Source organism: Marmota marmota, unplaced genomic scaffold, assembly GCF_001458135.2.
Source record: "Marmota marmota marmota unplaced genomic scaffold, marMar, whole genome shotgun sequence".
In the NCBI taxonomy this organism is placed as follows: Eukaryota; Metazoa; Chordata; class Mammalia; order Rodentia; family Sciuridae; genus Marmota; species Marmota marmota.
Genome location: NW_026000026.1, coordinates 5,045,789 through 5,063,275, shown reverse-complemented (window position 1 = coordinate 5,063,275; position 17,487 = coordinate 5,045,789). Strand labels below are relative to the sequence as shown.

The following is a 17,487-nucleotide window of genomic DNA, read 5'->3' as shown; positions in this document are numbered from 1 at the left end:
ACAGGAAGAGGAAGCCGAGGAGAGGGGTGCTAGAGAGGAAGGACAGCGAGCCTCGACACGGCCGAGGTCCCTGCGGAAGACTAAGCAGCTGAGAACAAGGTGGCAATCTTCAGTGGGAGAGACTTTGTTAAAACTAAGATATGTGCAGGTTGAAAAGTACATTGTTTCCCAGAAAAAAAAGGGACAGAGACTCGGCAACGCGGAGATCAATCACGGCCACGTAAATGAACTTGGCGGTTGAACAAAATGGCGGATGGACATCCCGGTGAAATCCTGTGAGCTGTAAGGGGGAAGCAATGGACCTGGCCTCAAATTTCTGCCGCACAATAATTACACATCTACGGGTGCTCCGAGGAGGAAAGGGGAGCCCAAGAGCTGGGCCAGCATGTTAGCTTTACGTTCAGAGAATGTCTTCTTTTAAAAAAATATGTCTATTGGTTGTTGAAACTTGGAAAAACAGAGCAATGAATAAATAAGAATGTGCTCCTGGGGCTGGGGTGCTGGGGTGCAGCTCAGTGGCAAAGCGTCTGCCTTGCATTTGCAAAACCCTGGGTTCAACCCCCAAAAAGAAAGAAAGAAAGAGTGCACTCGTTACTTCACCCCTAAGAGAACCGTCCCACATTTCCAAAGCCTTCCCATGCCTTTCCCCTAACAGCTGGACATCCAAATATGATTATTCCAAATGTGCAGAGGAAGAGACTCAGCCTCGGGGTGTTGTGTGGCTTGTCCTGGGAAACAGGAGCCAGCCTGCGGGGCCCAGTTCTGTCCAAAAGAAGTCTGTGTGAGGAAGGGAGTAGCTATACCTGCTCTGTCCCCAATGGCAGACACCAGTCACAGGTGGCTGTTGAACCCTTGAAATGTGGCCGAGTCACTGAGAAACCAGCATTTTAAATGTCATTTAATTTTAAGTACTATAAAAAGCCACATGTGACCCGGGCTACTGTATCTGGACAGTCCAGCTCGAGAGATTTCCTCGGCGTCCCTTGTCTTCTCAGACCCCTTCCATCTCAAGCTTTGCTGAGGTCTGGCCTCTGGGGCAGCCTCCTTGCCTCAGGCCCTGGGCTTCTCCAGCCGCAATCTTTCTCGGCCTCCTCCTGGGCTCCTCCACACCTGGAGGCTGTCGCTGAGCTGCCCAGCTGCACAACCTGCTGCGGATGGAGCGGAGCTTCCCCTGGAGCTCGCCTTGCAGGGGCCCTCAGCGGATCCCCACTCCTGCAGAGCCTCTGGACAGGACAAAGTGGCACCAGGGCAAGCTGCTTGCCCTACGGTGACCCAGAAAGAGGGTCTGCAAGGTCAGACACTCCCCAGCCTCTGAACTCCAGAAGTTGGAATTCAAAGGGTCAGTGCCTGCCATCACGAGACGCCCTGCTCCCTCCTACCTGGATCCGCCCTTGAGGGTCAGGAGCCTCCCCTTCCCCAACACACAGACTGCAGCTCCGTGGGTCATGTGGCTGGTCCCAGTTCACAGAGCACGGGGCCCAGACACAGGGTGGAACCTGCCTGCCGTGGGGTGGGTCATCCACCTGCGTTCCCCTTCACGGCGAGGTCTCAGAGCTCACCACGCGCTCTCCCTGGTGCTGAAGAAATTGCTCTGCCTCTCCGGGCCTCGGTTTTTATACCTGTAAAATGGGGTTTTAACATGGAGCAGAGATTTCCGAACAGGGTCCTGTGATCCCTAGAGGTCTATCAGCACTGTGACATCACAGTCGAACGGTGTGTATGTCTGGGCACTTTCCTGAGGTTTTCATTAATAATCAAAGACATCCATGACTCCACCCATTAAAACCATGTCAAGGCCCGGTCATAGACCGGTGAGTGTGGGTCGGACAGCCCTTGCTCATTATGGCCATCTCCCCGCTTTCCTTCTAATGAGCCAATCTCGTTAAACTGAAGCTTCTCAGGACTCTTGAGGCCCCAGGAGTTCAGGGATCAAGGGGCCCACATGGCAGGGAGCAGAGGGGCTGAGCAGCCCTGCTGTCCTCAGGGGGCCCGTGCCACCTTCACCTCGGTCCCCACCCTTCCTATTGCACCCATGACACTGAAGCCCAGTGTCAACTGTAAATTACTGTCATGTTTGGGCATTTTTTCCCCTGGAAAAATAGTGCTTTTCTGCCCCTCCAACACTGTCAAGAGCGCAAAGCAGGTTCGTCAAGATGGTGCGCTTTTTCTCCCACCAGCTCACGTCACTCACCAAATAGTCCCCCGCGCTGCAGTCTGTGATGCCTGCTTTATGTCCCTTATTCATTCACTTAGCAGGCATCTAGGAGGACCGGGGGTAGACGGGAACGGGACGGGCAGGGGCCCTGTTGTGTGGTCTCGTGGTCTGGGAGGAGAGGCTCTGAGAAAGGACACGCAGGAAACTGCCACCAGGGACAAGCACCTGTCAAAAGACATCTGGAGCAGACCTCAGTCCCTCATGTGACTAGACTGGCTCCCGAGGAGGGGCCGGGGAGGGAGTCCAGAGGCCAGGCAGAGGGACAGCAGGTGCTGAGTCCTGGCGCTGGAGGTTGGCCTGTCTCATCCCCAGAGGCCTCCACTTCCCATTTGGCCACCTCAGCTCTGAAGTCCCTGCCTCCAGGTCTCCTGGGGAGTCCCTTCTGTCCTCAGGCCTCGCGCGGGAGGGAGGTGGATGAGGGCAGTGGGCTTATTGATTCCCCTCCAGAGCGGGCATCAGCGGGCACATCTGAATCCACTTGCCCACAGGAAGCTCAGCTGGGGAAGGGGAGCTATCTGGGTCACCCCGACACTGGTCCAGTCCCCAACGAATGATGTAACGACATACTCACTTCCTGCCAAAGTCCCTGGTGGCCACGGCAGACTCCCCAGGTCCCACCATTTTCCTCAGGTCACCCCCCAGTTGACATGTGCTGTCCTGGGCCTTCCCTCCACCCAGGGCTGATGTGGGCATCCTCGCAGGAGCAGCCGGAGAGAGGAGAAGAGGGAGGGAGGAAGCGAGAGGAGGAGACAGAGGAGTAGAGAAAAGAGGGGAAGGAGACAGGGAGGGGAGAGGCAGGCAGGGCCCAGTGCCACCCTTAAGGCCAGAATCCAGCCGCGTGTCCTCCCCGTGTTCACAATGTGCGAAAGGGTCACGCTGCACAGAGCCCTCGCCGGCCATCACCCCCAAAGCAGATGTGCTCACGTGTCCTTACCAGTTATGATCATGCTGTCCCCCAATAAGAAATGACCCAAATGTCCATCAGCGGAGGCTGTAGAGCGAGTTGCCTGTGTTCAGAGAAGGAACAGCTCTCAACAGCCAAAAATAAACCCGGAGCCGATAAGTGACACTATTGGGCGAATCGCGATATTACAGCGAATGAACGGCCAGACGCAAAAGTGGGTCCCGAGTGGGTCCCGGATGCCGAGGTCCGGGAACAGGCGGAACCCAGCCGACGGGTGAAAGCACAGCCTGCTTCGGGCACTGGGGCTTGGCACAGCGGTGGGTGGGGTGACCTGAGAGGGGCCCAGGGACGGTGTGGGGTGGGGCGGTGGCTGTGGGGCTGGGAGTGGGTCAGAACCCCCGAACTCGCCCTCGCCCCGGGCGTCGTGCTGCCGGTGGGCTGGAGCTCAGGGCTGACTCCTGGCCCGGCTGCTGGGGGGACTCTGTCCTCTGGGGAAGTTCTTTTCCTATTACTTGTACCAAACATCCCTGGATATGAGACTCGTTCCATCACTCTTGGGAGATGATGATTAAAATCCCAATTGCTTGATCCACAAACGGTCTCAATTCGGAAATCAGAATGGCCAGCTCCGGGGGTGACCAACACGTGGGACTGGACCTGAAGGGACCTCTCCCCTTCGCCTCTCTGGGCTGGGTGCTGGGGAGAGGGAGGAGGGCCCGCCTGTCTCCCAGGCCTTGGGTTTCACCTCTCCCTCCTGCACCCACCGTGAGAGCAACTTCTCTGCCTCAGTTGTCCTGTCAGGAGAATGGACATAGTGACCCCTGCCCTCAGGGGGGTGAGAACAGAATGAGTTCATACGTTTGTAAAAGTGCCCGACGAATAGTACTGTCCAATCCCTTAGATGTTTAAGAGAGACGAATTTAAAAGTTAGGACTCCTGTTAAAGGATGTAGTTTGTGAACTACAGACAGCACAATGCCAGGAACTGAATTCAGTTTTTAATTATCTGGTTTTTTTTTTTTTTGGTGGTGCTGGGGATTGAACCCAGGCCCTTGTGCATGCAGGACAAGCACTCTACCAACTGAGCTATATTCCCAGCCCCAGGAACAGAATTATCTGTATCAGTTTATGTGCATGACCTGAATGGATGTCTTTTTATGATTCCCCCTGAAAAGAGGGAGGAAGTAATAGCGCCTCCCAGTTAAGGTTGTGTGGGCGTTAAGTGAGTTGACACATCAGAGAGCCCTGAACTGGGTGAATAACGGGAAGTGAGAAAGTACTTGAAAAATCAGTGGAGGGCGGGGTGTGGCTGATGGTAGAGCGCTCACTCGCGTAGCTTGCACGAGGCCCTGGCTTGGAGCCTCAGCACTCCCCCGCTGCCATGATTGCTGCAGTCACTCCCGCACATTGTGACGTGAGTCAAGACAGAAAAGGAAACTCTGAGCCGAGTGTCATGGAGTTAAAGATGCCCAGGGGACTGCACACCACTGCTCCCTGCAATTCCAGGCCATTTTCTTTTCTTTTGATGCCCTTATCAGGAAACCAGCGTTATCCTGAGCTCAGAAAACGCAATGGGAAGGGTCCCTCTCTCTCTGTCCCCTGAGCTTGTACACAATGGTTCATCCATTCCTCCGTTGTTTGGTAGAATTACTTCTGAAGCCAACAGGGCCTGAAGGCTTGTATGTGAGGGAGTTTATACGGATTGGATTTCTCTGAAAGAAATTGGACTGTTCAGCTATTCGGTTTATTTTTCCGATAATTGGGTAACAATTTTCAAGTAGGTGGTTTCCTTTAGGTCGTCAGAGTTGTTGGTGTACGTTGTTTAAACTGTCCTTTCTTATTCTCTGGATGCTGTAAGGTCCAGGGTTGGGCCCTTCTTCATTCTAGTCCCCTGTTAAGTGCTGACCTCAGAGTGTCACCAGCAGAGAAGCTATCTTAAGGCCTGAGATGTTTAACTTGGGTGCTGGACATGATTCCCCCCCCCCCTCACACACACACACACACACACACACACAAATTCCTTTCAAGTTAGAGGAACGAATTTGCAACGTTCCTCTACTGCTGCACAACTTTGCCCTCAGGTTGCGAGTACAATACCCAAAGTAAATGACCAGACGCTTGTGGGACAGTGGAGGGTCTGACCTTCGGACGCTGCCCAAGCTTTCGTTTGCTAATGTTTAGTTGAGGCAGTTTCTCCCGAGAGAAGTCGCCCCTGCTAACCCCTTTGGCCTCTCAGCTAAGTTAATGACTCCCGCTAGTTGTCCCTAATGGACTTCGAGCCACGTCTCCTTTGGGTCACGTGCCTTGGTGCTGCTCTTAAGAGTCTTTAGCCCCTTGCCCCTAAAGCACTTGATTTTTTAAAATTTATTTTGGTTCCGGGGATTGAGCCCAGGGGTGCTTATCCACTGAGCCACATCCCCAGCCTGTTTTTTGTTTGTTTGTTTGTTTAGAATCAGGGTCTCACTGAGTTGCTGAGGCTGCTTTTGAACTCACGATCCTCCTGCCTCAGCCTCCCGAGGCCTGGGGTGACAGGCATGTGCCACCTGCCCGGCTGCCCACTGAGGGCAGAGGTTCTCTTCCTCCTCTGCCCCCGAAGCTCCAGGACAGGGCCCAGCAAAGAGTATTGGGGACCCCTCTCTCAGTTCACTCACTCTGCACTGACTCAGCCCCTACCCGGCCAGGTGCTGGGGACACAGAAGAGAATGAGACACAACAAACAAGGACCCTCTTCTCACGGCACTTGCATTCTAGGCGGGGACACAGAGGAGGCCAGTGACACTGAACACCGGAATCGTCGCGGCTTGCGATCTGGCAGCATTTCCAGTCATGCAGGGTTTTAAGGGATATTTTGATCCATGGGCAAATGGATGTCAGAAGCTTTGGGTTCACGGGGACAAGTAAATGTGTGCATGTGATTTGGTAGTGCTTCGGATGCTCTGGGAATTTTAGGGGATCGGTAGGGAGAAAGGCTGTTGAGAACTTCCCTGGCTTGGAACCCGTTTTGGTGGCCTTCGGTGGTACACCAGTGTGACTGACGTGGACGCCCCCTCAGGCCCCTGCTCTGCTCCCAGCAGCTCACCCTCCCAGGGTCCTCTCCACGTGGAACACACCCATGTTCCTTACTAGGTATGGAGTGGCACCCCCTTTTACTTCTGAGCCTCAGGAAATACACCTTTCCGTTGACCGACTCACTTGACGTAACAAGTGGGTGTTCTTCAGCAAGGTGCACCCCACTAGCTGGGTTTGGCTCGGATGAGGCCCTTCTTTTTGATTCAAATACAAAAAGCTTCCGCACAGGCAAGAAGACAGCCCCTCCTCCCCCACACCAAAGATCTCCCAAATCCTAGCTCAGAAAGATGTCACTGTCTCCAGGAGCTTGTCGTTGATTGTCCTCCAGAGGGACCCTGCAACGAGGACTTGGCTCCAAGGAATGTTTCTGGTGGTGGGAACGTGAAACGTGAAGACATGAAACGTGAAGACCGTGGAGGTATCGCAGGGGAATGGATGAAAACGTTACTCCAGGACAACAGCGCCTCCATCTTACCAGGACCCGGGGTGGGGGGTGGCATCACCATGCCTCAGCCATCCCACCTGGACAGCCACCAAACTTCCTGGTTGGAGCGGTTCCTGGGAGTCTTTTGTCCCTGGAAATCTTGACCAAGCTTGCAACTTAGCCAGAGGAAGCTGACGGAGTCACCTGTTGTGAACGGTGAGGGTCCAGGGAGATGGAGGAGCGTCTTATTCCATTTGAGCTGCTGTAACAAAAAGTGCCGTCCACTGGGTCATGGGTAAACAACAGGAATGTATTGCTCACAGTTCTGGAGCCTGTTAAAACAGCCCAGCCAGGTCCAAGACGGAGGCACTGACAGATTTAGTGTCTCAGGGGGGCTTTCTCTCTGCTTCAGAGATGGCACCTGTTGCTGGGCCCGGACAAGGCAGAAGGCCCTCAGGCCTCTTTTACAATTGCATTCATGAGGGTCCCGCCACAGTGGGGTTAGGTTTCAACATATGAATTGGGGGGCTGGGGGGACTCAGCCATAGCAAGTTGGTACCAAGACAGCGCCCTCCTCGGTCCCCACCCAGTCCCTCCGATGGCTTTCTTCTGCCCCATGCTCACGGTGCTGGGCTACCTGGGGCCCATCTCTCTGGGGCGAATGGTTTGCCTGCACGTGTGTCTCCTTGAGCTGCAGAAGCTGATGAGCTGCAGGTGGCTGGGCCCCAGACTGCCAATGTCAGGGGCAGGAGTGCACTGTCACCTGGCAGTCTGGCGTCTCGTGACAGACCCCAAAGAAAAGCAAAATATCTTCTTGGCAAAGTGAACGGTGCGAGATTGTGCGAGGGAGCCCCAGAGCTCCACGGTGGCACGTCAGGCTCCTGTGAGCATTCGAGGTCGCAATCCTGGCTGAGGATGCCTCATTTCCAAACCGGGACACCAGTTGATAGGTCAGGTGGTGCACAGGACAGGATGAGTGTGATGGTCACCGTCTTTGTGCATTGAGTGTGTGCCGTGCTGGCTGCTGCACCTGCCCAGCTGCGGCTGTCCTTACTGTGTGGCCTCTACCCCAGGGCGGTCCCCGGGCCCACACATGCTGATCCTTCTTCCTGTGGCTGCAGGAGTGTTTCTCTGGCTGTAGGCAGAGCTCAGCCTGCACAGGGGGAGGCCGGAAGTGCTCCCAGGAGCCATCCTCAACCAGCGATGGCCAGGCCTCAGCAGGTCCAGGCCAGGGCCTCGACTCCAGGGAGAACAGCTCCCGGGTGTGCCCTGCACTGCGTCCCAGGCTCCCCACCAGGACTGTGGCTCCAACTGCCCACAGTGGAAACTTCTCGTAAACTCACCTTGTATTGGCCCCTTCTCTGTGTCACCTGCCCACACCCTTCCAGAACTTTCTGGGGTCCCCTATTAAATCAAGTATTTCCATTCTCATCCTCACCTAGGGGTTTACCTCTAAGACAGTGAGTATTTTGGTTAGTTTTCTTTCAGTCTTGTGAAGTAGGCAGAAATAGCTTCTCTATTTTGTACCAAGAAAAATGAGGATCAGAAAGGTGATGCCCCTAGCTCAAGGTCAAAGCCAAGGGCACCGCTTCCCTGGGAATGAGCCCGGTGGGCCCGTCCGCCTGCCTCTGCACCGGGCGCGCCCCCAGCTGTGCATGTCCCCTGCAGGAGGGCCGCTGCCTGTTCGTCATCCTGCTCATGGCCGTCTACTGGTGCACCGAGGCCCTGCCCCTGTCGGTGACAGCGCTGCTGCCCATCGTCCTCTTCCCCTTCCTGGGCATCCTGCCCTCCAGCAAGGTCTGCCCCCAGTACTTCCTCGACACCAACTTCCTCTTCCTCAGCGGTCTCATCATGGCCACCGCCATCGAGGAGTGGAACCTGCACCGGAGGATCGCCCTCAAGGTCCTGATGCTCGTGGGAGTCCAGCCGGCCAGGTAAGGCCAGGCCACAGGGCCAGCCCGGGATGTGACTTTGCCACTCGCTGCCTGGAAATGGCGATGGACCTTGATTCACAGAGTCCCTGTGGGCACTAGAAGGTTGTTGCGGGCTGTCCCTGAGCCCTGCCCTCTCAGGCTTGCTCACCGCTTAGCAGCCCGGGTGATGGGGTGGAGCCATTGGGGACGCAAAGTGGGTGGGAAGATGGCCCAGGAGAGGCGGAGGCTGGACCCAACCCTGCAAAGCCTCGAGCCCTCTGGATGTGGACCCCGTTCTCCCAGGGGTGGGTGGCCTTTAGCTAAGGGGTGTGTGTGCACAAGTCTATTGTTTTTTTCCCATGAACCCCTTTGGCAATTTGGTGAATCTTAAGATTTTTTCTCAGAATGATGTTTAAAATTGCATGAAGCAATCCAGTTTTCAGGATTTAAAACAACAACCACAACCCCAAATGGAGCAAAATGCAGTTACTCAAACAGTATTTTTAAAACACATTTTGCCGTAACAGCCCCTTTATGAACCCAGCGCACGGCAAGAGCTAGTGATAAAACCGTTTTGAGCATCATCGCTAAGCCAGGGTTCTGCAGCTGTTATAATGTACTATAAAATACCTGTGAGCTTTTTTGGTGATAAAGTCTCAGGCCCTGAGGAAAAGACTCACTTCTGACCAGAAGTTAGCAACATGAAGATGCCAGGTATTTCCCTGATCCAGCCTTGAATGGTATCCACAACCCCCTGCTGTAAAGGGTCCTGAGCCGGGGAGTGACCTAAAGGGTCCTGAGCCGGGGAGTGACTTGGCAAATTTACATTTTTAAGCCTCCTCTTGGCCACATGTGGTGGGCTGCAGGTGAGAAGCCAGGTGCAGCCTGGCTGGGAGGCTGTTCTGGGTGTGACAAGGGATGATGACGGCTTGAACTAGAGGGTGGCAGTGGAGAAGGACAGAAGGGAGAGACCTGAGAGCTCTTTGAGCGACACAATCTGTGGGGGGAGGGGAGGAGACGCTGTGGATGACCACTAGGTTCCAGCATCCACTCTGCCGAGACATCTGCCTGACCGTGTAGTGGTGTCCCCTGGGGAGGCTGTGCATCCTGTGGGACAGTCTCCATCGAGAACTGAGCCCAGCAGCCAGCGGGGTTTGCTATCCAGGGGCGCGGGGTGGTGTGGAGGTGAAGCTGCAGCCACGAGCACAGCGCGGCTCTGGCTTAGAACCATCTAGACACAGAAGAACTGACCCAGAGGGCACTGGAACTAGCAGGGACGGGGGGAGGGTCAGTAAATGGTGGGAGCTGAGATCATTGGTCTGATCTATGAAAGAAACTCTGCTGACTCCTGACTTCATACAACCATCTGAATGAATTCCAGGTGGATTAAGAAACTAATATATGAAAAAAAAAAAAAAAACCCACAACACCCTGAGACTTAGATTCTGTTGTGGGAACAGACCAAGCAAAGACCAGGAGCCGAGGAGTCAGGCACGCTGGGTGCTGGTGGGAGTGGGGGCCGGAGGGAGACTGGGAAGGTCGTACGGCAAGATGGCAGGAGCCTTGGTGTCCTGGCAACTTTATCCTGAAATGGGTGACACTGAGGATTTGGTTGAAATGGCTCTGGATTCCCTTTCCCTGGGAGCCTGTGGCCGTTCACTCACACAGTGGCCAGGGCTCTTGAGATCCCAGCAAGCCCAGCTTGTTGGTCCCGTTGGCCACTGACTTGCTTCTCTGCATCTGTGAAACTAATGGCTTGGATTCCTCAGGGAGGGAACCTGGGCCCAGAGGACCTCGTGGACCCTGGGTTCAGGCTCTGACTCTATCTCCCTCTGTCCCCAGGCTCATTCTGGGGATGATGGTGACCACCTCGTTCCTGTCCATGTGGCTCAGCAACACTGCCTCCACGGCCATGATGCTGCCCATTGCCAACGCCATCCTGAAGAGTCTCTTTGGCCAGAAGGAGGCTCAGAAGGAGCTCAGTTGGGAAGGTGATGAAAACACAGGTGAGGCTGTGCAAGGGCACTGCGGCCGCTCTACCACGTGAAGGGAGGGGAGCAGGGACAACCAAAGGAAACCGGGAGAAGCCAAGGGAATGTGCACTTGCAGAGCACCTTCTAGGCGTCAAAGGTTTATTAGTAATGATCGAGAATTAGACAAGTCCAACTGTGGGACTTTGGTTTTCCAATTTTTGCATTTATTGAGCATTTGTATTGGTTCCTTTAACTCTCCACATAACCCTTTGAACTGGATCCTATAATGAAACTTTGCTTGAAAGCATTGAACAGATGTTCAACCTAATTCTCAGAGAAATGCCAACTGAAGCAATGAGATCTGAATCAATAAGACGTGTAGAAATAAGAAAGCTGGATGATGTCCAGTGTTGGCAGCCACGTGGCCGTGGGAACGCTGGTGCACTGCTAGAAAGAGTGTGGTCTGGGCCGGCCTTTCAGGAAGGAAGGAAGGAAGGGAGGAAGGAAGGAGAAAAGCTACACATCATGCTCTTCAGGAGTGTGCGGAAGCCAAATGTGCCTCTGCCCTGGGGGAGCAGCTCTGCTCCTGGGGGATGAAGCCCCAGTGCCTGTGCGTTCTTCCTGGGGTGAGGAGTTGGCGGTCACGCGGGCTCTGTTGATGACACACACCAAGCACAGCACCGCTTTTAAGACAAGAACCAGCGAACCCAACAGTTACAGAAACGGATCTCTTAAAACAGTTTTGATTGTGGAAAAACCAGAATGAGGTACAGGCCCCAAGGACAACATGTGAATTAAACATGTGCACATGTGGATGACACGGCGTTTTGTAAGAACATAAGGAGTGTAAACTGGGCACCGTGGTGCACACCTCTGGTCCCGACGACCTGCGAGGCTGAGGCAGGAGGTCCTGAGTTGGAGGCCAGCCTCAGCAAGTTGGCAAGGCCTAAGTGAGAGAGACCCTGTCTCCAAATAAAAAATGAAAGTGCTAGGGGTGTGGCTCAGAGGTGAAGGGCCCTGGGTTTAATTCCTGGAGAGAAAGAAAAGGAAAGGAAAGAAAGAAAGGGAAGGAAGGAAGGAGACAAGGGAAGGAAGGAGAGGACAGGAGGCAACAGCTGCCTCTTAGCCTGTGGGGAAGCTGCTACGGGAGGGTCCAAGTGGGGAACGGCGAGAGTAGAAACTTAAAAAAAAATGAAACCGAAGAGGGACCTGGGCAGCCAACAGTGGCACTGTGCCGTGACCTGGCCCTGTGACCCCCACCCTCTGAAATTGTGCTCTTAGCAAAAACAAACCGACTGCAAAACCCCACAGCGGCTACCATGCTTTAGACCACTCTGTGGGCCCAGAGAGGTCAAGCAGCCTCCCCAGATCACACAGTGGGCAGATGATGGAGCCTGACTCAGGCCTGGCACTGTGCTCCAGAGCCACTGGTGCCACCAGAGGGAATCAGCCGAGCCAGAGGGAATCCTGTGGCTACAACTCAGAGAATGACGTCTTCAAGCCACTGCAGAAGCAGAGGTGCATTTCCCTCAGGTACCCAGGAGCAGGAGAAAGGCCGTCCAGGTCAGTCCAGGGCACAGGGACGTGCGCTCTTCTTCGGCAACCCGAGTCCCTGGGCCTTTCTCCCAGGGCTGCGCACGGCTGTCACATCACGTCCACTTTAAAATGTCTCATTTCTTTCTTTTTTCTTTTTCTTTTGTGGTGCTGGGGACTGAACCAGGGCCCTGGGTGTGGGAGGCATGCTCTCCAGCCACTGAGCTGCACCCCAACTCTAAAATGTCCTATTTCTTAAAAGAAGCTTTAGTTGATCCGTGTGTGGGTACAGATCGCTGTTCGTCCCACACCAGTTTCTCTGGAGCTCTCCTGGCAGTGGACCCCGTGGGCTCGGGACTTTGCAGAGAAAAGGCTGGATTTCCCGGGTTCCCTTGCGGCCGGATGTGGTCAGGAGGCTGAATCTGGCCTCAGGTACATAAGTGGGAATGATGTCAGCTTCTGCCTTCCTGCTCGCTGCTTCCCCCTGGGTCCATGAAACTATGAGAGACGCCACCTGGGACCTAGAGGTAGAAGCCACCTCTTGAGAGAGAGACGGCAGATGGGTCCCAGCAGATTTGGGTCGTTTTCATGACTCACGACCGACCGCATCCTCCACGCCTCTGTTGGTTCTAGGTGCTGGTCACATTCTTTTCCAGTATGTGTTCCAGTCAATACGGATCTGATCAAAGTTAAATGCTGGCCCCACTAAATGCTGGCCCGTGTGGCATCTGAGCCATGTCACTTGCTGGTATCTCTGTGCACAGTGGCTCCTGTGTATTCTGTTCCCACAACGGCCCTGAGAGCTCAGAATGATCATCAGCCTGTACAGACGGGGTTGGAGAAGTGAGATGGTTCATTCATATGTCGTCGCTGGTCAAGCAGCGACCCCGGGTCTCCTCGAGGGCAAAGTCTTCTCCATGGGAGGGGAGAGAAGCTGGGGCTGGCAGACTTTTTCTGTAAATAACCAGATAGTAAATATTTTAGGCTCCGCCGGCCCCTCTGTCGCGATTACTCAATTCTGCCTTTGAAGTGAGTGGCAGAGTGCCAGTGGGCGTGGCTGGGCGCTAACACAATTTTATTAATGAGTTAAAATCTCATATACTGTCACATCCTGAACGGTTATTCTTCTACTGATCTTTTCAACCACTTAAAAATGTGAACTCCAGTCTCCATTGGCAGGTGGTACAGAAACAGGTCATGGCCGGATTCTACCTGCAAACCGTGTGCGGCTGCCCCCTGCCCTGCATTGTTGGCTCTATTGGTTTTTAAACTGTCTCCCCAGGTCTCTGCACCTTGTCCCCTTTCAACCCCGGCTGAGCCCTCTTTATCTTAGGCTGCCCTTCCTAGGAACAGTAACTGTGTTTATTGAGCACTTACTTAATGCCAGGTCCTTCCTAAGGCCTGGGGTCTGAATGAGAGGGAGCTGGCGTTGATCTCCTGGGAGCTGAAGAAATAAGAAGAGCTGCAGTGGCCTCCCAGGCAGCGTTTCCAACTGTGGGGACAGGCTGCTCCTTCTCTCCCCTACTCCGCCTCCCACAGGAGTCTCTTTTTCCAGAATGAACACACGAGGTTTGAATACCAGGTCCTTCCTTACAAACACGCAGAGTCTGAGACCCCGGGCGGGAGGGGGTTCTCCCAGGGTCACACACAATGGTGACCTTGCAACAGGAGCCGGGGTCTTCTCCCTCGCACTGCAGGATGTCAGGAGGCTGGGGCCCTGGGAGGCTGGGGGCCCCTCAGCAGCCGCAGGATAGAGAGCAGGGACTGGTTAATGATCAGTCTCTGGGGCAAGGACAAGGCTGATTCCAGCTCAAAGAGAGATGTCCCTTCCATCCAGTTCTGTGCCTTGACCAGGTGGCTGGCAGTAAGGCCAGAGCTGGAGGGAGTGGAGTCCGTGCTGATGGACCAGGAGAGGGGCAGGGCGTCTCTTCCAGGCTGCAAGGTCACAAGGGCCATCGATAGCAGCCACACAATGCTAATATCAACCACCCTTTTCTGAGGGCCCACTCTATGGCAGATGCCATGCTCAATGTTTGAACCCATCGACTTGTTTAATCCTAACTGCACTATGAGGTAGATGACCTCCATTTACAGATGAAGAGACTGAGGTTCACAGGCGCAAAATGATTCACCCAAAGTAACACCATAAATGAGTTGCTGAGCTCTAGTCTGTGTTTATGAGCTCTGTGCCGTAGGGCCTGGCCCAGAGGGGAGCCCAGGGGAAGCTGGGGTAGGATGGGGCTCACTGGACAAGACCCCAGAGGTCCTCAGCCTTTGAGGGTAGACCTGCCCCCTCTCTCCAGTTCCTGAACCGTCCTGTGCTCTGCACTGTCACCTGAGTGGTGGCTTCAACACCCTTTCACAGGGGTGCTCCCGTTTCATCCTCCAGCTTTGGGGGTGGGCTGCACTGTTTTCACCCCATCTTACAGAGGAGCAAATGAAGCTCAAGTCAGTGATTTGCTCAGGGTCCAGTAAGGGGCCTGTGTGTGCCAGGGAACTGCTCTACCACTGAGTTTTATTCCCAGGTCTTAATTTGATTTTTTAATTTTGAGACAGGGTCTCACTAAGTTACTGAGGCTAGCCTTGAACTTGCGATCCTCCTGCCTTGGCCTCCCAAGTAACTGGGATTATAGGTGTGTACCCCTGCACCCACCTCTACCTGGCTTTCAAATCTGAACCTTTTCCTCCTTTTCTCTGCCCAAAGAAGGCCACCCAGGCATGCTGCCACCCATGACTTTCCTTCAGGAATGTCCGAGATGCACCATCTGTCACAGAGACATCTTTCCGGTGGCGTTAAACATTGCCCTCCTCTTCCCTCATTAAGCCAACCCACCTCCTGAGCCTCTTCTTGTCTATAAAGACAAAATATCCCCATTTTGTCTTATGATGAGTGACACGTGAGAAACGACAGCCAGGCACATAGGAAGTGGCTCATATGCGGCCGCTGCGGAAAAATCTCTCTAGGATTCCCAGCAGTGGGAGGAGCTTCCAGCAGTGGGAGGAGCTTCCAGCAGTGGGAGGAGCAGTGGGAAGACCCGCCCTGTGGTGGGTGGAGAGGGCTATTCGCTGGCTCCTTGGGGCCTCCCCACGGACTCCACGCTCCCTGCTCCCTGAGGGCCTGTGTTGTCTGTCACCGCTGTGACAGCCTTTGCCCTGCCCACTTGCTCACCCAGAGTGCCCTCTGGCCGTGTTATTAACCAGCTCTAAGCCTCCGCCCCTCGACATGCACTAGGGGTGGTAAGTGGCCTCCTGGGGCGTCAGGAGTGCTGATGAATTCATGGATGGCACCTGCCTAACGTGGGGGCTTCTGAAGTCCCCTTCTGTCTCAGCTTCCCGAGCTGCTGGGGTTACAGGCCAGCGCCACCCCGCCCAGCTTTGCCCGCCCGTCTGGGCCTCGGTTTCCCGGGTGGAGGGGAAAGGTGGCCAACCCTGCCCGCGCCCAGGGCTGCTGGGCTCAGTCCTCCACCGCCAGTGAGCCTTCTCGGCCCCTCGAACTCAAGGGTCACGGTGTTGACTAACCCTTACGTAAGCGCCGAGCTCCGGGCTGACCTCGACTTCTGCACCCAGAGGAGTCCCTCCGGAGACTTTGCCCCAGCAGCCGGCTCTCGTGTGGCCTCTCGGCCCCCGCGGCCACAGGAAGCCCAGGGGAGGCCTCTGGTGAATCGTTAAGCTCTCGCCTTGCTGCCCCGGCTTCCAACTCCATGTCCCTTGGCTTCATCGGCACCGTCCTTAGAAGAGTAGGCCCGGGGACTGATGTCACCTAACTCATAAGAAACGGGACTCCCCGCCCATCGCCGGTCCCCTCCACCGGGGTGTGTGCGGCGAACCCCGACCCCGGCTGGGCTCCAACTCCTGTCTGGCCTCCAGCGGCCTCCAGGGAGGAGCATGTGGAGCCCCCACCAGGGCCGGGCAGCCGCGGGAGCCTCATTTTTCCACCAGTAACTTCCACAAGTTGCCCTCAACCCTGGCTGCACAAAAGGGGTGCCCGCAGAACTTGCTGAAGATACTGAGGCCCAGGCCCCACCCCAGAGCCCCCCATAGGGACCCCCGCCCTGGGGACTCCTCAGGGCCAGCCAGGGCCAGCTGTGTGGAGCTCGGGGAGGTCGGAGGGGTGTGGCAGCAGCGGCCCAGCCCACGGGGAGTGGTGCAGAGGGCGCTGGAGGTGGGGACCCCAGTCACCGAGTCCTCCTGTCTAGCTATCCCCTGGGGAGCGACTCTCCTCACCCACCATGTGCTGTGGACGGCTCCACCTTCTGCTTTAGTGCCCTGGGCTCAGGGCTCAAGCCTCAGGTGTGCATGTGTGTTACTCTCACCTGAGCCCTGAGGTCCTGGTCCCCGCCACTCAGGGTGAGCCGGCTGACTTCAGCCTTCAGACCTCTCTGGTGGTCACAGCACCCACCCCAGGCACAGCAAATATGACCCCAGCTTCTGCCATAAAACCCTGTTCCCTCCTAGTACCAATAGGAACCACCCAGCTTGGGGGTCGGGGTTGGGGACGATGACTTCCCCAAGCCACTGGGTGAGCAAGCCAGGGAGAGAGCCAAGGCTGGGGTCTAGACCCTTCCTCCTCCTCCACGTGGTAAGTACGTGACTGATTTCCTGAAGGAAATCCCATATAAAGAGGAAAAATCAAACATTTTGCTGGACTTTCTTTGAGAGTATCAATGTCCTTCAGCCAAAGTCCCCCGGGAATGTCTACTTAAATCAGTTGACTATCCACCACAGCAGGGGTGAGAGCCTGCACCCCAGGCCACAAGCGTCTTCATCAGAGGGGTCACAAGAACCTGCTGGGGACTGGGCCGCCCCTCAGGTCATCTGGAGGAGGGCCTGTGGAAGCCCGGCCGGTCCCCGATGGGTGAGGCCAGCAGCCAGGGCGCATCCACACCTGGGTCAGGAAAGAGGGTCGCTCATTAGCAAGGAGCGGGTGCTGGGTTCTTGGGCAGCACAGTGACCTTGCACTTAGACAAGGCCAGGAAGTGGTCTTGCTCTGTTAGCTGGAGGTCCCGCAGGAGGACCACGTGGCCTGGCCCCAGCATCCAGCACCCTGTTCTGTGTCCCGCTCAGCACCCTCGCCCACCGGCTCCTGCTGGCACGCCCTGGCCCTCCACATCCAGACCACCATCGGTTTTTTGTGCAACTTATGAATCAAGAATAGTTTTATATTCTTTTGAAATAAATTGAAAGAAGAAAAACGTCTTGTGACATGCAGAGATTATGTGAAATTCAAGTCCCAGCGCCCAGCTATTCATAAACTGTAACTTGCGTGCTCTCCCAGCAGAGCTGATTATTTACAGCAGAGATCACAAGGCCCCAAAGCCTAAAATATTTACTATCTGGCTTCGTAGAAGAAGCTTGCTGGTCTCTGCCTTATCTTTTTATTTTATTTTAAAATGCTGGGGGTGGAACCCAGGGCCTCATGCAAGCTGGGCACGTGCTCTACCACTGAGCTGACCCCAG

General features: G+C 55.1%; 1 protein-coding gene across 3 annotated transcripts in view; it reads left to right on the top strand.

The window, feature by feature from the left end:
• Slc13a3 (solute carrier family 13 member 3) overlaps positions 1–17,487 on the top strand; it is a 63,631-nt gene that overhangs the window by 15,305 nt on the left and 30,839 nt on the right. For 2 of the 3 annotated variants that reach the window (XM_015479151.2, XM_048810791.1), the window contains 2 exons: positions 8,280–8,545; positions 10,367–10,530. In XM_015479151.2, coding sequence (XP_015334637.1) covers positions 8,310–8,545; positions 10,367–10,530 — 400 coding nt within the window. In that variant the 5' untranslated portion in view covers positions 8,280–8,309. Of the gene's footprint in view, positions 1–8,279; positions 8,546–10,366; positions 10,536–17,487 lie in introns of those variants that run through there. The other variant, XM_048810792.1, reaches the window with a different exon arrangement.